The sequence below is a fragment of the Rhagoletis pomonella genome, unplaced genomic scaffold (genome assembly GCF_013731165.1).
Source record: "Rhagoletis pomonella isolate Grant_MI unplaced genomic scaffold, Rhpom_1.0 Rhpom_scaffold_00006, whole genome shotgun sequence".
NCBI classification, from domain to species: domain Eukaryota; kingdom Metazoa; phylum Arthropoda; class Insecta; order Diptera; family Tephritidae; genus Rhagoletis; species Rhagoletis pomonella.
Genome location: NW_023458560.1, coordinates 56,494,640 through 56,520,900, shown reverse-complemented (window position 1 = coordinate 56,520,900; position 26,261 = coordinate 56,494,640). Strand labels below are relative to the sequence as shown.

Genomic DNA, 26,261 nt, shown 5'->3' with positions numbered 1-26,261 from the left:
CACGCAAAGGTTTCTGGGGTTGGGCTTGCAGTTCGTACATCTCCTACTTGCTCGGTATGTGTCCGCCAACCAATTATCTGCTCGAGGCAGGCGAAGATATAAAACCCAGCACGAAGGGTATGTTTTTTGTCGAGACCAATGATACATCGCCTTATGCTTTAGGCAAATGGACTGACTTGCCAACGTTGGGCAAACAAAAACCGAGCGTTACTAGAGCGCCAATTACCATTACTTTACCGCCGCCAGCAGGTTTCCAGGATCCATTGTTGCGTCAAATCGATCAATGGAATAAATTGGATACGAGTTTCAATAATATTGAACAAACGCCAACGCCATTTTCACAAGATCCCAATGGTGAAAATTGGACGTATTTTAGTGGCGTTGGCACGCGTGATATAACCGAAGATTCGGAGAATGCAAAGGTGGAGCAGGCTGTGAATTCTGTGGAGGAACAAAGTTTTGAGGAGACGAAAAATGAGAAAGAAACTCAGGTGGCGTGGCATGAATATCGACGAAATTTAACTAATGGTTATGTAGAGAATAGTATTTTCAAAGTGCCTCATATTGAAGGGGAAGGGCTGAAGGGGAAGAAAATAAGTAGACAGCCGCGAGTAAATGAAATAAAGTGATAAAAAATGGAAAGATCTATATTTTTAGATTGATATTAGAGCTATGAAGGGCGAAAAATTTGGGACTGTGGTGAGTATGGAAACATAAAATCGTTTGATGGATTGAAGAAAGTCGTATAATGGAAGAGACCATAGTTCGCAAAACCTCGTCTAACCTTAAAGCCCTAATAAATTCAAATAGTTTCAGTGATGTCAACGAGTGAATGTACGTAGCTTCTGAAGTCACTTACGTAAACTCGGCACCTGGCCCTGCAATGTATTACGGTTCTTTGACAGGGCAGCTGAGACTTCTAAGGGCATACTTCACGTGTGCGCCGCAGTGGCGTGTAGGCAAGAAAAGTACCTTCGAGTATTAAGCCCGCTGCCGAATCACATGCACTTGTTGTCACCAAACATCCTCTTGGACTTCTTAAGGAGGGAGTTAGGAATGAGTGACGTGTGGTAAGGAGCAAGAGGGTACAATAGATCTTACAAGCTGTCTAGGCGCGCGAAAAAGTGGCATCCCAGAAATTGGAGGCTCTTTGTGGCTAAAAGCCCAGTGTACTGTTTATAAAGAACAGAATAATGCTAAGACCTCTACAACAACAACAACCTCCTCGACAGCAGATGCTGACGATTGTTCGATCATGGCGTCTGGGAATGGAATTGATGACTTGTGCTCAAAAGTAAACGGTTACCTCTCCGAACTTTCTCGCTTCTTCACTGCAAGGAGCCTTGCCCTATCCCCTGCGAAATCCTCGGCAACCCTTTTCACCACCTGGACGAAGGAGGTCAGACTGCCACTGGGTATTCACGTCGATGACGTAACAATACCGACGGTGAATAACCCGAAAATCCTCGGAGTTACCTTCGACAGTCTGCTCTCCTTCTCGGCGCATACAACCGCAATTGTCAACAAAGTACAGAGCCGCAACAATGTCCTCAAGTCGCTGGCCGGCAGCACTTGGGGCAAAGATAAAGAAACGTTGTTGGCAACATACAAGGCAATTGGCCGGCCGGTTCTGAACTACGCAGCGCCCGTATGGTCGCCGGGGACTAGCAGGACGCAGTGGATGGAGCTGCAGACCTGCCAAAATACGGCATTACGAACTGCGACAGGATGCCTCCTGATGACGCCGCAACACCACCTTCACGACGAGGCCCAGATGCTCCCAGTAAAGGAGCATAACATAATGCTCTGCAAGCAGTTCCTCGCTGGGAGCCACAGACGTGGCCATCCCAGCGGGCAACTGCTCGCGGAAGAGCCCTCGTCACGGCACGTCAGGAGGCATCTTTACGAACTGACAGACGAAGTCCAGAGGTATATTAAACAACTTCTGGACCCGTCAACCTACCGACAGGCCCTGAACGGCATTCACAGGGAATCAGTCTCAAGTTATGTAGACTCCCGCCCTGTGAATGCCGTTCTAGGCACACAACCACCGGACGTGGACGGGACAGAACTTTGTCTGCCTCGGGAGACCCGCACTACAATAGCCCACCTCCGCTCTGGCTATTGCAGCAGGCTCAACAGCTACCTGAGCAGAATCAACGAGGATGTGCCCAACCAATGCCCGGCATGTGGAGAGTCGCCACATGACTCCCGGCACCTCTTCACATGCCCTGAGGATCCCACTCAGCTAACGCCCCTGTCCCTATGGACAGCCCCTCTGGAAGTAGCACACTTCCTGGGCCTCCCCCTAGCTGAAATAGACGACAACGTTAATGGATGAACCGCCCCGAACGGGGCTTAGTAGCCGCTACAACAACAAACTCCTCGACAGCAGATCTTTCAATTAGTCTTTCGAAGGACTGAAAAATGCAGTCAGGATACTTGCCAGAATTGGAAGACTGTTGTGAGTGTAAAGGCAGTTGCCAGAATTGTCCTGTTAGACTTTTTCCCTATTTGTAGGTCCGATGAACTACATAGGCAAAGATTGCTGAGGTTATAAAAACAGCTCTTCCTTGGATTCGACTCTTTAATATTGGTCAGAGAATTGACAATTATGACACCAAACATTTAGAATTTTCTTCAAATAATTTTATTGTTGTCTCCATTATAATTTTCTCTTATATTTAAGCGATGCTTTGTGTTATATTAAATTAATAAAATAAGCAAATGCTGTGTCATTTTGTTAAAAGCCATTTTGATTTGATGGTTCGAGTGCTCGATTCAATAATACAAGGTTGTGTAATTTGTTACAGCTAAAATTTGACACTCCTTTAACTAGATTTGTATTTTGGAAGTAGGAGAAAGGGGAAGAATGTGATCGCTTTTGCGAAAACGGTAGTAGAATGGTACTACCAAAAAGTACGTAAAGTATACAATTAGAAGTAAAATGTGTATTATTAATTCTATGCGAATTTGCAATATATTTGGTGTTTTAATTGAAATACTAAATAATACATAAAAATATGAATTTTTGATTTAAGTTATTCGTCATTTCCGGGAACAAATCTAGAATACCGACCGTTTACCTGTGCAATAACGAAAAATGCAGATCAATAGAACTTTTTATGCTCATTTCAACCAACAATGATTTGGCGCAAGTAAAAAATGAAGAGGTTCTAGAAGGTTAAAGTTCAGTTTTTAGATATTTTAAATATTAATATCTTATGAACTTAATAACCGATTAAAAAACTAATGACGTCACCATAAAGGTAATTAATTTGTTCTTCAGCTGATGTACATAATTTATAGCTTTTTGTATTTTTAAACCAAAACCACAAAAAAAAACGAACAAATGTAATTTTTTCATGAAATAACCTTTTTTGAAAAAACTGCATAATTAATGGTAAAGAAATGTATATTATTTAGAGAGTACAAGTTATTATCTTTAATTCGATATTACATATTTTATTATGATCTACTTTTGGGTTTCAACAATTTAGTGATAATAAAAAATACAAATAAACCTCTTATATCTTCTTTATTTTTTACCTGCGCCAAATAAATTTGGTATCGTTGAAATCAGCGTAAAAAGTTCTATCAATCGGCATTTTTTGTTATTTTATAGCTTAACTGTCGCTATTCTAGACTTGTTCGAGAAAATTACACAAACGAAGGTGACGCCAACGAATATTTAGTATGAAGAATTTTTGGTTTTACTACTAATATAACTAAAAACTGTAGAGTGAGCAACATTCTGCACAAGTAAAGAAGCCGATTTTATGTGTGGGAGCGAGAAGACTGTTTTATTACAAAACCTTTCTATTATTGAATCATGGTTCGAGTGCATGAAAAAATTCACTTAAAATAAAAATGTTTGCTACGCTAAATAATTGTAAAAAACATTTCAACATGTGCGTCGGACATGCACAACGAGTCGAAATTCTTATTAATCTATTGCGAAATAGTTTAGCTTTAAATGACTATGCCACAACAACGTTCTTTTGAATTTAAGGATTAGTAAATACTTATGGCCTTGTTCATAAAAAATAAAGTAGTTTTAAAAAGCTTTATAAAATGATGTTTTCACACATTTTCCAATTTATAAATATTTTTTAAAGCTGCTTTATTTTTTATGAATAAAGCTATTAGAATATAAATAACGTAAAGATATAATTCTGCGCAAACACTTGGCGCATGGTCAGGCAAAGCATGCATGTATGTACATCAATTAAATTTACTTCTTTTTGCCAACTGCTGCTACCACCCGCTTAGCTCTTGCTGGAGTGGCTGTTTTATCAGCAGCTTTAGTGGGTGCTGCCGCAGCTTTAGTGGGTGCTGCCGCAGCTTTAATGGGTGCTGCCGCAGCTTTCGCAGCTGGTTGAATTTTTTCAGGAGTATCAAATTTCTCTTCTTTCACAACAGTCACTTCAGCATCACTAATAGAAGGTTTGACATCCGCATCCGCATTAATATCTCCATCACCATCCACCACCATGCCATCGGTTGGTTCCGGTGATGGCGTTGCACGCCCTGCATCCGGATCATCATCCTCAACAGCATGCTCTGTTGATTGGCTCTCATCCTCAATCACAGCTAAATGATAGAGCGCTTTCTCTTCATCCGAAATCGGTACTGGCGCGTTCGAGAGCGGATCAACTCCATTCAATGACTTAGGGAATGCAATAACATCACGCATTGTGCGAGCGCGACAAATGATCGCAATTAGACGATCGAGTCCAAGTGCAATGCCGCCATGCGGTGGACAACCAGACTCCAGAGCGCTCAACAAATGACCCAAATGCTCATGCGGTATTTTCAGTATGTGCTCGAGCACAAAATGTTGCATATCGCGATCGTGTATACGTATCGAACCGCCGCCAACCTCCTGTCCGTTGAGTACCAAATCGTAGGCTTGTGAACGCACCTCTTCAAGTTCATTTTCCTTGGCGTTCATGAATTTTTTCATATCATCAGGATGTGGCGCTGTGAATGGATGGTGCACGCTCTCCAATTCATTCGTTTCCGGATTGCGCTCAAACATGGGAAAATCTACCACCCAACAGAATTTATTTTCCCTCTTCTCACGCTTTGTATTCTCCAATTGGAAGGCATGGTATTCGAGGCGTATGCGACCCATCAGCGCACGCTGCGAAAATGGGTTAAGGTGAAATAGGCTGCATTCCAAAACGTCAAAATACAAAGCATCAGTCTCTTTTATTTCTAAGCCGCACTAGGAGAAAAAGTCCGACTTGCGCAACCTAGTTGAAAATTAGCATCTAAACATGGTTGCGCACATTTGGCATTACAATCTGATGAGGTTTAGAAATAAAAGAGACTGATGCTTTGTATTTTGACGTTTTGGAATGCACCCTTAGTTATACAATTGAAATGTGGTGTGGCAAAGCACACCCAAGCCATACATACCACTGCGCGCATTTCGCCTATGCCAAGAAATATTAAATCGTTTTCTTCCAAAACAAATTTCTCAATCAGCTCACGTGCCACATCATTGGTCAGGAAATTTGTTAAACGTTCTAGCACATCTTTGTATTCCTGCAGTGGGAGAAGAGTGGTGGGTCAAATAGATTAGTGCATTAAGAAAAGATTATCGACCGGCGCAATAACTTACCAGAAATTTGCGCACAAATAGTGAGCAGCTGAATTCCTTGCTGAGACTCTCGTAACGTTTACGCGTAGCATTGCTCCAAACAGCATCAGTGCCACGCACAACAATAGCATAGGCGGCTAGGTCATTGTACTTCTGGGCAAAGGTCTCGTTTTTCTCAATAATTTCGGTGACATTGGTCATCTAGAATTTCGAATAATAAATTGCATAAATTCTGCTTTGTTGAAACAAAAAACTCATTTTCACAACTCACAGTGAAACCAAAGCGTGTATCAGGCTTATCGGTACCATACTTTTCCATGGCCTCCTCGTAGGTGATGCGCCGGAAAGGCGTCTGTATAGGTGGAAATTGCTTTGGCCACGAATAGCGCAACACCTCCTCGATCAGCTGCATGACATCTTCGCGCGTTGTAAAGGACAATTCAATATCGAGCTGTGTAAATTCTGGCTGACGATCAGGACGTGTGGCCTCGTCGCGATAGCAACGTGCAACTTGGAAGTAGCGATCTATTGCCCCAGCCATTAACATTTGCTTAAATTGCTGTGGACTTTGCACCAATGAATAGAAGTGACCGGGCTTGCGTGTGGGCACAACAAATTCCTGTGCCCCACCAGGAGTGCGACGGAATAATGTAGGCGTCTCGACTTCAACAAAACCCAAATAGTTGATAAGATATTCACGCATACGCATAATTACAGCGGAACGCGTGCGTAAATTATTTTGCATATCGGTGAATCTGTAGGAAGAAATAAATAAAAAGAAATTTGATACATTGTTTGTGTAAATATACGCAGCTTCACATTTACCTCAAATCCAGGTAACGATGTGTCAGACGCAAACGCTCGCCAGCACGATTGTAACGCCGCACCTCAAAGGGCAAATTTTTCTTAGCTGCATTGAGCACCTCCACCGTTTCTGCCTCAATTTCAATATGACCAGTTTTCATGTTATTATTTATGGTGGAAGCAGGTCGCGGTATAACCGTACCTTCGACACGTATAATTGACTCTAATGAAAAACCTTCGGCATATTTTTCCACGCCTTTGGCTTTAGGCGTGATCAACACTTGCGTTTGCCCATAACCGTCACGCAGTATGAAGAATTTACCCATACGTTGGAATTCCAGCCAACCACAGATGGTCACTTTCTCATTAATATTATCTATGCTCAATTCACCGCAAGTGTGCGTGCGCCCAGCAAATTTGTTCAAATCGGCAATTTTTGCCTTTTCAATTTTGCCGACAGCACCAACAGCGGCATCCCCATTTTTGGAAGTAGCATCGGACTCCAAGTCATCGATCGACAATTTCTGCACCTTCTCTTTGTTTTTAATGGGTCCATCATAGGGGTCGTCAGGATTCAAGATCTTAACACTATCGACCATAACTTCTACCTCGCCGGTGTCATATTTCTAAATTACAATATTGGTTAAGAGTTCGTTATCGAGTCACTAGTTTAAACAAAATCAGACATACCAAATTGATGTTAGCGCGCGGTCTACCCAAAACTTTGCCGGTGACTTGTATTACCGTGCCCTCTGGTGCTGAGAGGCAAGTGTCTTGCATCTGCAAAACAAAAAAAAAATAAAGCTTACTGTATCAAATAAATAAATAGAAGCGAATAGCATACCGCTTGCTCTTCCACTATAATTTGCGTCTGTCCATAACCATCTTTCAATTGTAAAAATTTGCAAGTTTTTGATGGTGGTATCCAGCCTACAAGCGTCACAGTCTTTCCAATATCCTCGCGCCGCAAGTCATTACAACTGATATCACGGTTCTCAAAATACTTTAAAATATTTTCACTTTCTGCAATGTAAAGATATTGTATTATTTCCAAAGAAAACCACGCTCACTATCAGTATTTCTTACTGGCTATCTTGTATTCAGTGCTTGTGATGCCGCAGTTATTTTGTTTCGCCATGGTGCTGTAAGTGCGCTTGTTGCCCATACCCTTTCCACCACTTGGAAAGTCAATATTCATGATCTCTTGCACTTCCACTTCGATATCGCCTGTGGGCATAGTCTGATTGCATGAATTCTTTGGACGTGGATTTACCACACCCACTATGGTTAACATGGTGTTTTCGGGCATATTCTGCATGCGACGTGCTACACGTGGATACTGTGTGAGCAAAAAAAAAAAAAAAAACAAACAAAAAATTTATATAAGTTAGTGTTTCATATGCTCCACCCTACCTTATCCTCCAAAATGACCAGTTGCGATGCACCACCACTGCGATCACGTAATTCAACGAAACGCGCAACGCGCTTTTTGATTAGACGCCCAGTTAACTCGACCAGCATGCCACAGTGATTGCCCCGCAACTCGCCGCATGTCATGCGTGCAGGTGGTGGGGGCGGCGGATTCATATTAAAATTACTCGCCATTGCACTCATTAGCTGCATTAAGTCATTTGGCCCTGGACCTGGAAAAAAGTTTTATTAGAAGTCATTAAAACATTACGTCATAGCTTCACAAACCATTGTAGGGACTTATATTGTTGGAGCCCCCGTAGCCATTGTAACCGCCACGGTAGTTACCATTGTAACCACCACTTCCACCGCCGCCACCGTAACCTTTATTTCCCCCATAACTGCCACCTCCATAACCACCGCCACCGCCACCGCCGCCACCATACCCACCACCACCACCTCCATAGCGAAAGCCGCCTCCTCCGCCACCACCCCGGTTACGTCCACTCATTGTCTGAAATAAACGTGGAAATGACGTTAGCTCAGGTAAGAATTTTCAGCAACTGACGAATATTTAATTTATTTGTGTTCGACGCCCATCTGCCTCGCACTCAACATTTTTAACCCCCCCCCAAACCACGCTCACAATTGCTGTACTTACGTGATTTGCCGGTGCTGCTGCTGTTAACCCTTCACAATTCCCCACTTGTACAAGTGCAGTTGACTTCGATGCTAAAGTCTCGAGTGCTCTAAATCTGCTTAATTGAACGATTTGTTGACTGCGCCACAAACTTCTGGAAATTAGAAGCATTTTTCTTATACAAAATTATGTATTTGTTCAATATTTGAGTTCCCCTAATCACATGGGGAGTAATTAAAAAATCAGTCAGCGATAAAGGTGTCTCCCCCTCGTAACCACTAGCTCAGCAATTGCTCACAGCTGGGAGCAATATGATGAAAAAAACGCTTGAAAAGGGGAGCGAAAACCGCGCAGAATGGCATAGGCCGCATTGCTGACGCTGCCGGCACTGCTAGCAACGGAAGCATCTGAAAAAAAAACACACCTAATTAAAAATGCTGCCAGTATTTATTTGCAAATTCTTCTCGCGCGATGTTAACACTTTCACTATATTTGTATGATCTTTTTACAATCGCTTATATTAAAAATTAATATGAATTTATAGAGGAAAAGCAATAAATTCAGCAATATGTATCCGGATAAATTCGTTGACAAGAGCGAACGCTGAAAATTTGCACAGACAGACCTATTGGCGATTGCACAAAAGAAACGACGCGGACAGACGATGACGGCGTAGGGAGAGAGTTGCCAAGGCTAGCGGATTTTCATATGTACAAATCAATACGTTGTTTCAAAAGTTGTAGAAAAAATATTACTAGTTTTACTCCATGGTGGAATCATAATTACTACTCTATGGTTTAAATCTGTATGCACTAAATTTATGATAATACAGATATGTGGCTACTAACCGTTTAGAAGTATTGAGTGCCTCATTTCTCATTACTTTTAACAAAATTTTTGTTTTCCTTAATTTTATTTTTATTGCGCATATGTGTTTTAAAGAAAATCTGCCCATTAACATTTTTGTAATAATTTTTGAACAAAACTAAAAATTTCCAAATTTTTTTTGAATTAACAACGCAACTCTGGTCTTAATTATTTCTTTTTACACTCCACTTCCGGATAAGAGTCGAAAAAAGAATCCCGAATTAGTGCTGTAATTTCTCCTGAGTTTAAAGTTCTAATTAGGAATGCTCGATATTTAAGAAAGTATCGATATCATGAATCGATTTAATTCATTGCATCTAAAATCGATATGGCGATATATCGGACTGAACAATATCGATATCGAAAAAATCGATGCTGAAAATTTAACTCCCAATTGAATAGAATATTAGACCTGCCTATCAACTCACCTAATTGTGTTATTTCCATCTTGTATATTTACTGAGAATGAAAACGGCATTCCGGCTGTTGTTGTTGTTGTAACAGCATACAAATTCCCCAAAGAGATTTTGGGGGAGTGTTGCTGGAGTGACAGTCCTTGGCCAGATATAAATCTGTGTCGTTCCGGTTACGTAGACCCGACTGTCGAGGGGTGTCAAACTTAAAAGCCTAATAAATCACACAAGCTGCTGATTAAACCTACTTTAGTATTTTCCATTACACCTTTTTATAGATGAAAAATAAATGTAAACTTAAATATCGATATTGCGGGTAAAGTATCGATGTCTTAGATATATCGTCCTTGGAATATCGATTAAAAAATCGATTATCGTGCCATGAAATATCGATATTCAGAATAATCGATACAATATCGAACATTCCTAGTTCTAATTAGAAATTAGAGATGGATACAGTGTCTCAAAAGGTGTTTTTGGCGAAAAAATTTTACTGTGTGTATACCGTTGTACAATGACAATGAAAAATTGCAAGTCCTCATATCCATTTTTAGTTTTGATAAACAGCTGCTTTTCCTATAAAAAAAAAATTTGAACAGAAAATTTAATTAATTTTACAGCAAAGGAAATAATTTTATACAACCAAAATAAAAGGAAGAAAACTATTGAGTAATATATGCAGTTGATATAAATAAGAGAACCTACCAAGTTAATTTTTCTTTGAATTTTTTTACTTCCGTTAGTTTTCATATTAAATTCAAATAAAAATTAAATTTTTTCACTGAAATTGCTTTTATGAAACTGGCTATTAGCGAGTTAAATTGCATTTTTAAAAGACTCGATTTGGATTCCGCTCCTTCTAGATCTCATTTTTTTTATAGCAAACTTTAGTCCGATAACTAATGACCTTTATTTATGTTCGTATCCAGCCAGTTAGAAATATCTGTAAATCTAGTTTGAAAGGGTTTTTGTAATCATAGACTTTAATAAAGAAAAAACGGCTCTGGTTAGTGTCCATTACGTTAAGTTGCTTAGCGTGGCGACTTATACTATCGCTTGAATCAGGCCAGCTATCTGTAATCGTCCAAATTGATAAGCCCACAGAAAAAAAAGAGGACTTGGAGAGCGGTACCGATCACTATACGCTATTCTGGGACTTGCACTTCAATATTAATTTAGAGTTTTCAACTAGGACAGATTGGGGCGCTAGTTCACCGATTATAAAACACCTACACCAATGGCTCAAATATTAAAAAAAAGTTGACGCTGGTCTTTACTCGGCGGATCTGCGTATTAAGCGATCTTATCATATAACTTACAGCTGCAGTGCAGAGAATACCGCTTGTCTTATAAAGAATAGTAAATTTGTATCAGGGAAAACCACTAGCTACGTTGGTATTTAAAGAGTGAGGATTCAAAGCGGTGAAGTTGAGAATTGTTCAGTAATATCCCTGAGTCACGTCAACGTAGGCATATAGATATTTGTAAGAGATTTTTTATTGCTCTCTACTTATTTTTGAGCCTATATCACTCACAAAGTTCGGAACAGTTTTCATTACATGAGAATTTGTTAAAATTGGGAACACATGCAGTCTAAACTCCTCTCCTGTCTTCTATATACGAAGTCATACGCAACAGGAAAATGCAATGTCATCTCTTAGATCGAGCCGCAAAAAACGGCAAAAATCATCGCCCCAGTGTCCTGCAAAGATACAACTTAGTCTTATTTGTTTATCTTTCGGAAAGGTGATTAAATGTTGGAACTCATCGCATGTCGCAGCCTTCGCCACTTAAGTTCCCTCGATGTAATTCTCTCCATTCAGCGCTATTTCGTAACAGCATTGGATCTTTAGTGAGGAATGGTGTGGAGCCAATTGCAATATCAGTTGCTGTCTCTCTTGCAAGACAGTTCACAATGCCCTTTCCCTCTATTCCCTTGTGGCTATGTGGCCATGCTAGCTGGATCTTAAAGGCTGCTTGTCTATCACTTGGAATTAGAATCTTATCATTTCGGTAGTTCTTAAGTAAATGTATGATCTGCGATTAGACTAATAGTGTACGCCACCACCTGATATATGCTCTCTTAGGAACAAAGATTTTGGATCTCGGTCTAGGTCCGAAGATCTCTTCCCGTATTCTGGTGGTACCTGTATTAAAGTGAACGAAATAGCACATAAATGGCTAGAAACGCCTTGGAGATCTTGGATATGCAAAGAGGCGAGTCACTGCTTTGTGATCTGTTGAGGAAATTTTATGAGTTTATCACTCCCATAACAAATGACCTATAGACCAAGCGGGATGACTTTGTGGCTGGTCTTTAAGTAGAAAAGGACGGATAAATCATTCTTACTGGCGTAACTAAAGGACACAATGCTCTTTAATTTTTGTATTTACGTAAATAGTCCGGCCCACAAAAATTACTACACCAGCACTTCCAATCAAGTTTTCCTCCAGCGTGATAAAATCACAATAAAATATCACTCACAAAATATTTACTTAAATCACTCTTCAGCTTTTATTTTATTTCTTTGCTTGGTTTTATTTACAAAACTTAATCCAACTACTATATGTATGTACATATTTTATTTTAAAGCATGTAACTTACGAGTAACAATCAAAATCTACTTTAAATGCAAAACAATTCAATTTATGTCTAAAAGCCTATCAAGGAAACAAAATTCCGTTTTCTTATTGTTCTTCATTCATTCCAAATTTAGCATAAAAACAACTTATATATGTATGTATTGTGCATCAGTTATAATTTGTAAAAAAAAAATATAACCTACAAATTATAGTAACAGTTTGTGTCACTGCAGATCGCCGTTTAACAATTTGCTTAAAAAAGCATTGTCTATATCTCACTCTGTCTATGTATTTACCACACTTAATAGCTTGCATGCATGGCATTCTAAGTACTCGGTTCTAATTTCTATCCACAAAGCAAAAAAAATACGCATTACGCATACTCGTAGTACTCATTTAGACCTCATTATAAACGGTGCTATTTAACGCATCATGGTAGTGCGTCACCACATAATCGTGGTAGTACATCATTATACAGAGCGGTTGGCCCAATATTATCGATGCCCACACAATAATATTACCCATGCGTGGACCCATTTTACGTTCAATCGACTTAGATACAGCAGAGAGGGGTATTTGACCCATCATGCCAAGAAAAGCCCATATTTTGTGGGTTTGTAGAGGAATGGACACCTGCGAGAAGAGAGAAGTGAGAGCAATGTTATGGCATGTTATGTTAAGTATAATGGGAAATGAAGCTTTAATGATATGCAAATTTGACTTCGACTCACCAAATATTCATGAAAAAAAGCACTTATTAGGAAAACAATAGTAGACGCTTGCGCGGGTGAGTAGCCCATTTTCACCACTGGCACATACAGATGTCGCACGCACCACCTAAAGGGAGTTAAATAAAGTTGGGCGTCAAAATTTTGTAAATAAATATCGCAAATTTAATAATACAAAGATTTAACTCAAAATTTACCATTTTGGAGAATTCATCATACACAGTAAAGAAGGTAAAGAGAATATTTTCAGCCTAACAGATGACGTAACTTCCCAAAAATGGCGAAGATATGTTACTTTCCATCTGTCTTTTGGTATGAATTGATTAAACTTTGATTGCGTTTTCCCACAAAATTAAAATTTTGAAATAATTCTGTATATTTTTAAACGTGCGATTTGTATGTACTTAGAATATTTTAAAATTAAAAGCATTTTTTTATATTTATTTTAAAATGCCCGCTAAACCTTGGAGCCTTAAAGCAATCAAGAGGAATACCCTTTTATTATTTTTCTTACCTATGCACTGGCATATTCCATGTACGCCAGAAAGTATCAATATTATTAGCATTCCACCAATCGCAATAGAAATTACGATCCGCGAAATGTAATAATTCGCCTACAGCATTTAGAAATGAGTGAAACAGCAGGTAAAAGAAGCACAGCCAAACTAGATGATTTGGTAACTACACGGAAATAAAAAAGATTAGATTGTTTATACGAAAAGTTATTCTTGTAAACCAGCGACCGAAAGACCGAAAATAACCATTAAATATCAAGATTTTGATTTTTAAATTCTTGCCAAATCGTCATTTTTATTTATTCAATCAAGAATACACGTTAAATTTGGATTTTTATTTTTTCGTTGAAATTTAATCTTTATTTTGTGCTTTTTATTTTTTTAAATAATAGTTACTTTGGACTTTTATTTTTTCGATCATTTTAACCGTTATAATAGAGACTGGGTTTTTATTACCTATTTTAGTCTTTTGTGATTTAAAAAGTTAAATCCGAAAGTAACGGTTATAATATAATCGGATAGATAAAAATCAGAAATAAAAAAAAAAATATCGAAATTAATAATTCAAAAATAGCGATTATTCTTGAACGAAAAAATAAAGTGGTAAAAAACTGTTACATTTAATCCGAATAATAAAAACCAAGTTTCATCGGTTAACTTATGATTTATATTATAAACACTTTAACCGTTACGGTTCCTGTCGTAAACCTCTAACTTACCGCCAATTTGAGTAGCCTTTCAGTGGCCAAACCGATTTCCATATTTGAGAAGGGTATAAGCGAATTACGTACAGATGGTATTATCCATTGTTGAAATAGCGCCATAATAACATTGAAGCCGAAGAGTACCTCAAGTAAGCGTTTGAGCAAGAAACGCTTGCGTACACGCGTAGTTCTAGGGAAGTTTAGCTCATAGCAGAGCGTGGGTGCAAGCAGAAAGTAGAATAAATCTTTATAACAGAGATTATCTGGGTACTGTACTAGCTTAGGTATATCCTCGTCAACCTCATCGCCCGCGAAACCGTTTCCTATAAAATTCATTAATGATTTACATCTGTGAAACAGACACCGTTAAATCGCGAAATTTTTGATTTAGAAACTTACGCAATTCAGCTACTGTTATGCTTGGTCGTCGCTCGCGTGGATTGTATTGTTTGAGATAGTAGGTCTGACGGCACCACATATTTGTTTGTACATAACTCCAAAGTTTTAGGAAAAGTAAAGAATATATAAAACATACGGTTGATGCGCCAACTGCAATAGAATTTTGATAGTTAGTAGTTTCAACGATATTTTTTTTATTGCCTTCTTGAAATTACTTAAACTGAACGTCTCGCCTTTGAGATATATGATGACCATGGGCAGGAAGACGACCAAAATTATATTGGTCACTTGCACGAACATGCCAAATGTTTCTGAGAGGATTTCCTGTAGGGGGGAAAAGTGGAGAAATAAAGAAGTTAGTTAATAAGTTGAGGGGGGCGTCTCGATTTTAAATGGTTAACTACTTTAATTGCTTTAGAAAACGGCAAATGCACTAAAATTCTTCAGCGCAAGAGACCACCCAAGGAACAAAAAAGCGCGAGTACCAGGCACGCATGAAATTTGATGTGTAAACATCATATATGTAAGTAGGCCAGCGTAGAAATTAAACAAAAATTTGATTTCCTTTTGTTAGGACCAGTACACGACTTTTTCATAACAACTCGAACCGGTTGCGAAATAGTCGTGAATAAATCGCGAAATAAACCTACAGCAATACACGAAAGGCCAATCGGGACAGCTTTAGAGAATAGACCGGCAGACAACCAACATAGACAACCAACATAAACGGAATGTGCATCTCCAGTACTGAAATCTCGACACAGTTAATTATCCTGACATCCAGAAATCGTCGCTTTTAGTTCGGACGATACCCAGCTGCCTGTGTGGACGTCAATGGTAGGTTGAATCTAGTAACCTCAGGTCCAAGCCGCGTAGAACTGAACAGGGGTTCTCTTAAGGCCACGTACTCTCCGCGACGGGACGTAATCTTTAATTGGCCGAAATCAATACGTCAACAGTTGTAGTCAACTGGGTAAGTTTTCGGCGGTGTATAAGCTCTCTTGTTTTATAGTCAGTAAGGATTTTATTCCATTTGATTAAATAAATAAATATTTGTAAATCATTCCTATTTACCAAACTTTCACTTTTAGAAACGAAAGAATTTCCTTCGCAAAACCTATTTCCGCACTTCTGTACAACTTGGACAAAGGAGATTGGGCTAGAACTCGATTTGTTTAAACGTCGATGGTGCAAAAACGCGGACCACCCTAAAATTCTGGGACTCAAGTTTGATAACCCTGGGGGTCATATGAAAAATTTACCTTTGGCACTATACTCGTTGCTCTGACGACGTTTTTATTCGAAGCCATAATTTCTTTTATCGGAAAGGAAGTAAGACACAACTTCTAATGGATATAATAGTTAATGTATATTCAAATATATGGTTAGGATAATTCTCTTAAGTAAACTATAGTTTTGAAGTGGAGAATATCAAATATTTACTGGGAAATTATTCAAACATGAGTCCCATATATCAGCTAATACTAACTTTTCTCAATGATTTCATTATTTCCCACACACTGTGCAATCCCGTCTCCATCACTAGCAAACGGCTGTCACTTATTTCACTTTAGCCTACAAACCGCACCCAACTTCATATGCGGTCGTACATATAAGGCGAACATGTGCACAAAGCAAAATAGCAAAAGCAACGGTTTTCGATTCACGTCAACCAGTGATCGGACTCCCTATAATTTGTGTGGTATATCGTGGAAAAAATCGTGGCAGATTTCAAAAAAATGTGCTAGATCGTAGGTCTTGGATCACACTTTGTACAAAAATTAAAAAAATTCTCTAAGGTTTCAACTAAAATGCAAACATCACTGCCGTTAAATACTATTTGTAAGACAAAAACGCGAATATGTGGTAAATTTTTCAGACCTTGTGTGGTAGTGCCAGATCTATGCCAATGTGGTTGTAGTCCGATCACTGACGTCAACCGCGCGTTTCTCGCATTTCTGCTCATTCGTTGCTGCTCGTTTCCAATTGTGTGATTTGCAAATTCCGCCGATCTACCTATATTTTTTCAACTGATTGTGTGTGATCTTGTGAAATAGCGCGAGGAATTCGGAATAAAAATTCAATAACCTTATATTTAACACTTTGTGCAGTCCGATAAACCCACAAAAATATGGAGATAAATGAGACGAATTTGCAACAATTAGCCGGCTACTTGCAGCAGACGCTCAGCCCCGATCCAAATGTGCGAAGACCAGGTGAGCAATACGCTAAAATTTTTTATATATATATCTATATTTGCAATTTATGTGTGCTTGCATTTGTTACAGCTGAAAAATTGTTGGAATCAATTGAGGTGCAGCGTAATTATGCTGTCCTTTTGTTGAATCTCATCGACAAGCAGGAAGTGGATATGACTATACGTGTTGCCGGTGCTATTGCATTTAAGAACTATGTGAAACGTAATTGGGCGGCGCATGAGGTAAGCTTTTGTTGAGATATGCATAAATATGTAAGTTGCAAAGAATTTTACTCAATTTTCACGCACAACAGGACACAGACGGCCCAGATAAAATACATCAAGATGATCGTAACGCAATTAAAACGCTCATCGTTACGCTGATGTTGCGTTCGCCGTCGGCATTGCAAAAACAACTCAGCGATGCGGTAAGCATTATAGGCAAGCATGATTTTCCAAAGAAATGGCCACAGCTCATCGATGAGATGGTGGAAAAGTTTGCCACCGGTGATTTTAATATTATTAATGGCGTTTTACAAACGGCCCATTCCCTATTCAAGCGTTATCGCTACGAATTTAAATCTCAGAGCTTGTGGGAAGAAATCAAATTGGTTTTGGATCGCATGGCCAAACCTTTGACCGATTTATTGCTTGCCACCATGCAGCTGGCCAAAGTGCATGAAAACAATACGGAAGCGCTGAAGGTTATTTATGGCTCCTTGGTGTTGGTGTGCAAAGTATTTTTCTCGCTAAATTCGCAAGATTTGCCAGAATTCTTTGAAGATAATATGCCCACCTGGATGAAGGCATTCCATGAGCTATTGACGGTCGATTTGCCCTGTTTGCATACGGGCGATGATGAAGATGCGGGCGTATTGGAGCATTTGCGTTCACAAATCTGTGAGAATATCGGTTTGTATGCGCAAAAGTACGATGAGGAGTTCGGCTCCTATATGCAAACATTTGTAACTGCTGTGTGGGAATTGTTGGTGAAGACCGGTAATCAGACTAAATATGATGCGGTGCGTATAGAAAGTGTAAAACTTCTAATTTCTTACAACTAGTAAAAACCATCTTTTTTTTTAATTTTTCTTTACAGCTCGTGTCAAATGCTTTGCAGTTTCTCTCAGTGGTCGCTGAGCGCAATCATTATCGCAAAATATTCGAAAATCCCGAAATACTTGCCAATATTTGTGAGAAAGTGGTCATACCCAATTTGGATTTCCGTCAATCCGATGAAGAGTTATTCGAAGACAGCCCCGAAGAGTATATACGCCGGGATATTGAAGGCTCTGACATAGATACACGCCGCCGCGCGGCTTGTGATCTCGTAAAGACATTAAGTCAGAATTTCGAAGCAAAAATATTTGCAATATTCGGGCAATATTTGGAAATACTGCTTGGCAAGTACAAAGAGAATCCACTCGCTAATTGGCGCGCCAAGGATACAGCGATTTATTTGGTTACATCACTGGCTTCACGTGGCGGCACACAGAAACATGGCATTACACATGCATCAGAATTGGTACCGCTGCCACAATTTTGTGCACAGCACATTGTGCCAGAGTTGGAACGTCCAAACAGTAAGTTTGGTTCATTATTTGCACATCAAGGCATGCCTTAATAAATTTTTTAATTTCTAGTCAATGAGCTACCGGTTTTGAAGTCTGCTGCTATCAAATTTGTCATGGTTTTCCGTAGTCTTTTGGGTCCGCAGACACTGCTCGCTTGCATTCCACACATAATACGCCACCTGCCGGCGGAGAGCGTTGTGGTGCACAGTTATGCAGCTTGTGCAATCGAAAAGATATTGGTAATGCGTGATAGTAATCAACAGTTGATTATTAGCGCTCAGCATTTGGCGCCGTTTACAAATGATTTGCTTGGCAGCCTCTTTGGCACATTGGCATTGCAGGGTTCAAGTGAAAATGAATATGTGATGAAAGGTTTGCGGACGAGTGTTTTTTTAAATATCTTTCCTTTGTGCTTTGTATATAATAGAAATTTTTACTTGCTACTTGCAGCTATTATGCGCAGCTTTTCAACATTGCAGGAAGCCACCATGCCGTATATGGCTGTGGCTTTGCCGCGCTTAACTGAAATTCTAACTTTGGTGGCGAAAAATCCATCACGCCCGCATTTCAATCACTATCTCTTCGAAACGCTTTCTTTGGCCGTAAAGTGAGTATGCAATTGGCAGCCTTAACATAAGACTTGTAAATTATTTTATTTATGCTTTCAGAATTGTTTGTAAAACAGAACCCGCCGCTGTTAGTTCCTTTGAGGAAGCTCTATTTCCCGTATTCCAAGGCATTTTGCAGCAAGATATTTTGGAATTCATGCCCTACGTTTTCCAAATGCTATCGTTGTTGCTGGAAATACGCGAAGGCAGCGGCTCTATACCTGACCCATACTGGGCGCTCTTTCCCTGCCTGTTAGTACCTGCACTGTGGGATCGCCCAGGCAATGTTACGCCGCTTATACGGCTTATAACAGCATTTATCAGGCAAGGCGCTGCCCAAATAGTTGCGTTAGGCAAATTGGTAATTACCTTCATTCGTATTGAATCCGGGAGACATACTGCTAACGAAATTTCTTGTAATTTATTTTAGAATGCAGTATTGGGTATTTTCCAGAAAATGATTGCCTCCAAATCGAATGATCATGAGGGATTCTATCTCATGCAAAATTTGCTTGCCTACTACCCAACCGCCGATTTACAGCCCAATATGCGTCAGATATTCGCTTTGCTATTCCAGCGTCTTTCGCTGTCGAAGACCACCAAATACGTGCGCGGCATTATAGTTTTCCTTTGCTACTACACCGCAAAGTTGGGCGCACCCGCTTTGGTTGAGCTGATCGATCAAATACAGGCGAATATGTTTGGCATGGTTGTCGAACGTGTCTTCATACCGGACATGGCCAAGGTGTCATCGGAGATGGATCGTAAAATAGTAGCTGTGGGTGTTGCCAAAATACTCACAGAATGCCCTCCAATGCTAACACCACCCTATGTGCAACGTTGGTCACCGTTATTGCAAGCGTTAGTTGAACTCTTCGAGCTGCCGCCCGATCAAACTACATTGGATGGCGATCATTTCGTGGAAGTTGACGATGCACCTGGCTATCAGGCCGCTTTTTCACAGCTCAGCTTTGCGCAGCCGAAATCACAAGATTTTCTAGCCGAAATTACGGATGGCCGGAAGTACTTGGCCGAATCATTGGCAAAATTGGCACAAGCACGTCCGGGTGAAGTGCCCACTTTGGTGGCTGCCATTGGCGATAATCACAAGCAGGCACTGCAGAAGTACTGCGATCAGGCGGGTGTGCGTATAGTGTAGATGAAATGCGAGCGGAAAAAAATCGCTGATTACGATTAAATACATACATACATACTAAAGTTAAGCTGTAGCATGGCACTTGATTAGCAGCCAGTCATATAGACTTAAATTTTACTACAACAACGCTCACACGGGCGGGCGTGCAATTGTCTATGGCGTGGAAACGGTAGGCATTGCTATTTTTTTTTGTTATGCTTCGTTTTAAGTGTGCTGTTTATACACAAAATTATATTATCAGTTTTTGTCTTAATTTGTGCACTCCTCAAAAAAAAAAATAAATAAAAAGTACTCCAATCAAACACGAATGCTATCTACATCTAAAATTCTGGAAACTCGTCATAAAATGTTGCTATACGCAAATGCTGTTCATCCACAAATGAAATGCTCTGCACCTTCCTCATCCACTAATCGCTGCTTGGGTTGATGTTTTCAACAAGAATCACTGAAATAAATTTCAATTTCGTCTGAATAATGTCAATGGGGCATTTCAAGCGGATTATAAAAATGTTTTCATCCAAATTTTAACGACAAAATTTTTCAAAAATTTAATTTTCGGCAAAACAAAAATTCCTAGGCAAAAATCAAAAAAAGGAAAATTTATAAAATCGCTAAATTCCGCAACTATTGATGCAATTTTGAAAGAGGTCAAGTGCAAATCTTCAGTCAGCCATATCAACAAGAAATGCATAAATTTTGTAGGCAAATTCCAGACATAGCAAGCAAAGTTCTAATACGTAAGGTATCGTGCATCCGAGATGAAAAAGGTAAGTGCATTTTTTATATAACTTTTAACTAAAGATAATGATTTGAATGATTAAACTAGCTAGGGTAATTGTGACTAACATCACTTATTGTTAGATTGGGTGATCGAGTTGTCACAGGACGATGTAATTACAGCCAAATCTAAAATCCCCAGAGATTTCAGAAGAGCCTTCGGGTAAGGCACCTTAATTATTTTCATTCTCACGTCTTGGGATGTTCGTGCACTCTCTGTTTATAAGCTATCTATTACTTGATTACCAGGTCTCCGAAGCAGTAGGACAGCACTCCAAAACTAGAGAGGCCTTACAGGGCAATTCTGGCAACCGTCTTTCAACTCATCACACTCTTTCGTAAGACAATAGTCGATTCTGGCAACTATCTTAAATGCTCTTTCGAAAGACTAGTTGAAAGATCTGTTAGCGAGGAGGTCTTAGCGTTATTCTGTTTTTCTGTTAGCAATACGTTTTTTAAAAAATAAATAAAAATATGTATGCATATATTTCTTAAAAAACACTAAACAAGAAAAGGAATTAAATAAAACAAAATGAGTTTTAAAAAATTAAATGAATGAAAAAAATATTTTCCTTTTTTAAACAATAAAATCAAAAAAAAATAAACAATTAAATTTTAAGCATATGTCAAATTAAAAAAAAAAAGAAAAAAATAAAACCAGTTCCTCATAAACAAAAAAATTACAAAAGAAATATTTTCTTTTTAAAACAATACAATCTAAAAGTGAAAAGAAAATTTAATTAAATTGAAACTGACAAAATACAAACTAAGATTCTCTACAGGAAATTAAAAAAATTTATATTTTTTCTTAAAAAAAAAAATCTGAAACTTAAAAGGAATTTCCACTAGGCATTGAAATGACAAAAAATATATGCCATTTAAAAAAATGCCATGTGGAAATGAACATAATGACAATTTTTTAACGTAATAACACGAATATTTTTTAATGCCCAACTTTGTCATTTTTGCCATTTAATGCCTAGTGGAAATCCAGCATAAGAAAGAAAAACCATTTTTTAAAATAACAAAACAAATAAAGTGAAAAAAGAAAAAAATTTAAAAAGGTGCTACTGATTATATGAAATTAAAAAAAGTGGATAATAAAATCGAAAAAATGAACAATCAAATTAAACAAGTAATTTTTAAGCAAAAAACAAAACCGACTTCAATTCTCATATACAAATTTAGGAGTACCGTTAATTTTTTCATGATCCAATGATCGGCTCTAAACCAGATTAGTATGGGACCTCTGAGACACTACCTTTCCGATGCAAAATTAATTATCGAAATCGGTTGACGTGGTCCAAAGTTATGCGGTAACATAAATACAAAAAAAAATATTCCGACGAACTAATAACCTCCTCCTTTTTTGGAAGTCGGTTAAAAAAATAAAAGAATTAAAAAAGGCAACAAAAAAATCTTGAATTAAAAAAAAAATAAAAAAAATTAAATAAGTTCCTAATAATTAAATGAAATTAAAGAAAAAAATATAACTTTTTGATACTATAAAATCTAAAAGTGAAAAGAAAATTAAATCAAATTAAAGGAAAAATAAAACCACTTAATCTCAAAACTAAAGAAAAAAAAAATATTTTTCTTTTTAAAAGTATAAAAAAAAACAAAAATTAAATTTAAAAAAGAAAAAACATTTAATAAGAAAGAAATAAAAGTAAAAAAATGCAAAAATAAAAAGGCCCTAATAATTAAATGAAATTAAAAAAGAATTATTGTTCGTTTCAAAACAATACAATTTAAAAACTAAAAAAAAACTAATCAAAGAAAAACCTCAAAGAAAAAAAATAAAAAAAAAGTTTGTAATAATTAAATTAAAGAAATATTTATCTTACTAAAACAATAAAAGCTAAAAATTCAAATAATTGAATTAAAAAGAAAAAAGATCCCAATAATAAAATGAAATATTTTTTTTTCAATACAATTTAAAAGATAATCAAATTAAAAAAGAAAAAATACAAATAAGTTTCTCAAAACTAAAGTAAATTAAAAAAATATAATTTTCTTAAAAAAAAACAATAAAATCTAAAGTTAAAAGAAAATTAAATGAAGAAATGCATAACATAATATTCTAAAAACTAAATGAAATTAAAAAATATATATTTTTCTTTTTAAAACAATAAAATTAAATTAAATTTTAATTAATTAAAAAATTAATTAATTAATTAAAAAAGGAAACAAAATTTAAGTAAAAAACAAAGAAAATAATTCCGCTGCCGAGGATTCGAACTTCGGATCTCTCGAATGGCTTTGCTCACTCACCCATTGCGACAGTTGGAGCATCGCGAGCAAAATGATATTATCGTATCAGAGTAAACCAAATCTTTCAAACTACTTTACCTACTGTCTGTTGTTGTTAAAGTCATAGCGTACCCTGACCACATTGGACTCGCAGCATCTGTTAAGAAAGCCCAGACACTTTGTGAACTTTTGCAGAACGCCCCTTTGTCTCAGCTGAACAGATGAAGTTTAATGCACTAACATCAAAGTACGATATTACCCAGGCAAAATATTTAGTAACTTGTGGGAATCTTTTATCGAGCGCCAGTCGTGGGCCAAAGTTGTTGTTGAAAACCATTTTTTAATTCAATAATTACACTGGTCTACAAGGGTTTTGCGAATAAGACGGGACCTGGTGTTTCCGAACGGATTTTTCGTGCTGAACACGAATCTGGGGTCCAAAACTTCCCATCACGTCACGTTTTCGAGAAAAAAGGGGTTGAAACCCCTAAAAACAGCGTTTTTGGCCATTTTTGAAAAATTGTAGAGCTGAACCCTGACGTGGTACAAATTTTGCATATATCAGAAATTAAAGGCTAAACCGTGCCCTTTCGAATGAGCCCTATGCCGAATTGATCGCGTGCACCCTTAAAGCAGGGGGTGTATTTGTGTTCAGCTATAATTTTTCGAAAATGGCCAAAAACGCTGTTTTTAGGGGTTTCAACCCCTTTTTTTCTCGAAAACGTGACGTGATGGGACATTTTTGACCCCGGATTCGTGTTCAGCACGAAAAATCCGTTCAGAAACACCAGGTCCCGTCTTATTCGCAGAAAAAAAGTTGAAATTTGTAGACCAGTGTTATATAAAATATAACCTAGAAAATCGTCTCATGTAAATCCAGCTTAAGGGCGATTTTACAGACAACTTTTCATTGGAAGCAACAATCGCCTGTTGTAAATGGCCTTTCTTTCAACTAATCGCTTTCAACGAAGTTGGTCGGCAGTCCACTTTTGATTCAACTAACCGACTGCAAAATCGCCTCACCCTGTGAGCGCAAATGAAAATACTTAATTTTATTTTAAAATATTCAACACGTCGTGGAACAATTAAAACAAAAAAAAAAAACAAGTGTAAATACTAATTTTAAATAACCACCATTGCATGTGCGCTCATACTAATTACTTTATATAGGATTCAAGTTCAATCCCTTATCTCATTAAACTTTACCCGACATGAGATTGAATAATATATAATACCTATTGCGTCAACACAGAAAATTGCTTACTCACCATGGCTAGACCCTTTTCCACCATCAGACAAATGGAGATGTGCACCAGGGAGTCTGTAAATAAATGTTGTTTACAAATAAAATGTACATACATATGTATATGGGCTATTTTATATAGTATAAATATGTACACTAGTGTAAGAGTGCATGCAAAATATACACTTATTCACGAATATTTGACAATTTTATGAAATTAACTTTATTAAAACTTAACAATTTTTTTTTTATGTTATAGTCGTTATTTTAATTTATTCATATTTAACCGCTCATCTTTTTTAGTTTTTTGTTTTTGTTTATTAAAACCCTTTTTATTTATTTTCAGCCCATAATTTTCTGAAGTGAAATTCTCCCCTATTTCATAAACTTTATGTTTAGTACTTACATAAAATCAACAAAAGTGACGCATGCCCTTCCTGTCCTTCACTCTTGCCACTTAAAACGTAATACCAATCCAGGGGATTTATTCTAATGCCATATCTAAGAGATAAAGTATAAATAATTTAGTTTTTATTATGGAATTTTTATATAAACCATAACTAAAAGGCCGTATAAGCAATTTTGATCATGCGAAATTTTGTCTCAAGACATTGCCATTTCTTTCTGTGTTTGCCAAGAATATTTATATGCTATGTATTCCTGTTCTTGACAAACTCTTTACTTACTTCAAGAGGTTTTCTAAACACAACCGGAATCCCCCAATGGTTAGTAGCAGGAAACCCCAATTGACAAGACCGGTGAAATTACTAAAACCCGAACTCCATGAAAACAGTGAGTCGCGCGGGCGGTGGCAACTGAAAGTAAGGAGAAAGAATAAAAGAAAAGTTAGGTTAGGTAAGAACGGATGGATACCCGTAAACACACGAAAGGGGTTGTATATAAAACTTTTTATGGAAAAACTCTAAATAAATGTGAGAAAAACACAAAACATTTTCCAAATGTAGGCCGCGCTAGTGAAGTGAAATTTCTCTTGATTCATTACCAAATCCGTTTCATAATCCTGATTGTGGTGTGTTTCGATCTACTTAACTTACCATAACAAAAGATAACAAATCATAACACTATCTTGAGTGAGTTTAAATGGATCAATTCACATATCAAGAAATTAATTTTATTTGAAATTTGATTCACTGATTTGTGATTTCAGTGAGTTGAGATGAATTGAGGTGGGGTGAGTTAAAGTTAGTTGAGGTGAGGTGAAGTGAGGAAGAAAAATAGCATAACATATTTTAATCTTCAGTTTTGTCTTTATCTTGGTCTCGTTATCTTGATCTCTATCCGTTTCTTTATCTTTATTGTATGTATATTATATTCTATCACCTAATTTTATAAAAATTAAAGAATAAATTTAACTGCTTTATAAATCGAAAATTTGTATAAAAATGTCACTTTATAGAACTCTTAAACCCATGATAAAAAAATAGGAAGGTAGAACCGCTGAGAGGAATTTTTCAACTTCTTGACGTTTGCAAGCAATTTAATTTTAAAATTTTACACACATTCTCATTTTCAATCCTAAACAACAACAACTTTGAACAATTAATTTTTTTTAATCTCAATTTTATATCATTTTAAAATGTTCGCAAACTTCAAAAAAAAAAATCATGGCCGACGAATTGAGAGAACGGTTTTACCTTACTATGTTTTTATCATGCTTAAACCTATTTTTTTATGAATAAGGCCATATATCTTTATCTCTATCTTCATTTATATCTCTCTATCTCTATCTCTATCTCTATCTCTATCTCTATCTCTATCTCT

General features: G+C 37.5%; 5 protein-coding genes across 7 annotated transcripts in view; 3 read left to right on the top strand and 2 right to left on the bottom strand.

Annotated features, from left to right (window-relative positions):
- The window catches only part of LOC118741994, a 5,234-nt gene extending 3,998 nt beyond the window's left edge, over nt 1-1,236 (top strand). Inside the window, exon 4 of the mRNA XM_036473959.1 lies at nt 1-1,236. Coding sequence (XP_036329852.1) covers nt 1-629 — 629 coding nt within the window. The 3' untranslated portion in view covers nt 630-1,236.
- Nucleotides 1,237-3,822: 2,586 nt separating this feature from the next.
- On the bottom strand, nt 3,823-8,866 carry LOC118740990 (aspartate--tRNA ligase, mitochondrial-like). The gene is made up of 11 exons (XM_036472767.1): nt 8,484-8,866; nt 8,111-8,336; nt 7,826-8,055; nt 7,499-7,751; nt 7,257-7,435; nt 7,103-7,192; nt 6,434-7,038; nt 5,880-6,363; nt 5,630-5,809; nt 5,425-5,553; nt 3,823-5,146 (listed from the first exon to the last, which is right to left on the bottom strand). The coding sequence occupies exons 1-11, from the start codon at nt 8,631-8,633 to the stop codon at nt 4,235-4,237; spliced, it is 3,438 nt and encodes a 1,145-aa protein (XP_036328660.1). The 5' UTR covers nt 8,634-8,866; the 3' UTR covers nt 3,823-4,234.
- A 3,855-nt stretch (nt 8,867-12,721) lies between these two features.
- LOC118741993 (diacylglycerol O-acyltransferase 1-like) lies at nt 12,722-14,750 on the bottom strand. Its single transcript, XM_036473958.1, has 5 exons — nt 14,672-14,750; nt 14,288-14,595; nt 13,568-13,734; nt 13,057-13,162; nt 12,722-12,958 (listed from the first exon to the last, which is right to left on the bottom strand). Exons 1-5 carry the CDS (start codon nt 14,748-14,750, stop codon nt 12,722-12,724), a joined length of 897 nt encoding a protein of 298 aa, XP_036329851.1.
- Nucleotides 14,751-16,636: 1,886 nt separating this feature from the next.
- On the top strand, nt 16,637-20,493 carry LOC118740983 (exportin-2-like). Its single transcript, XM_036472756.1, has 8 exons — nt 16,637-16,887; nt 16,960-17,111; nt 17,183-17,890; nt 17,968-18,451; nt 18,512-18,814; nt 18,893-19,049; nt 19,111-19,411; nt 19,481-20,493. The coding sequence occupies exons 1-8, from the start codon at nt 16,803-16,805 to the stop codon at nt 20,207-20,209; spliced, it is 2,919 nt and encodes a 972-aa protein (XP_036328649.1). The 5' UTR covers nt 16,637-16,802; the 3' UTR covers nt 20,210-20,493.
- Nucleotides 20,494-20,612: 119 nt separating this feature from the next.
- LOC118740984 (trans-1,2-dihydrobenzene-1,2-diol dehydrogenase) overlaps nt 20,613-26,261 on the top strand; it is a 151,598-nt gene continuing 145,949 nt past the window's right edge. For all 3 annotated transcript variants that reach the window (XM_036472758.1, XM_036472757.1, XM_036472762.1), the window contains exon 1: nt 20,613-20,973. In XM_036472758.1, the coding sequence (XP_036328651.1) occupies nt 20,965-20,973 (9 nt within the window). In that variant the 5' untranslated portion in view covers nt 20,613-20,964. The remainder of the gene's footprint in view (nt 20,974-26,261) is intronic.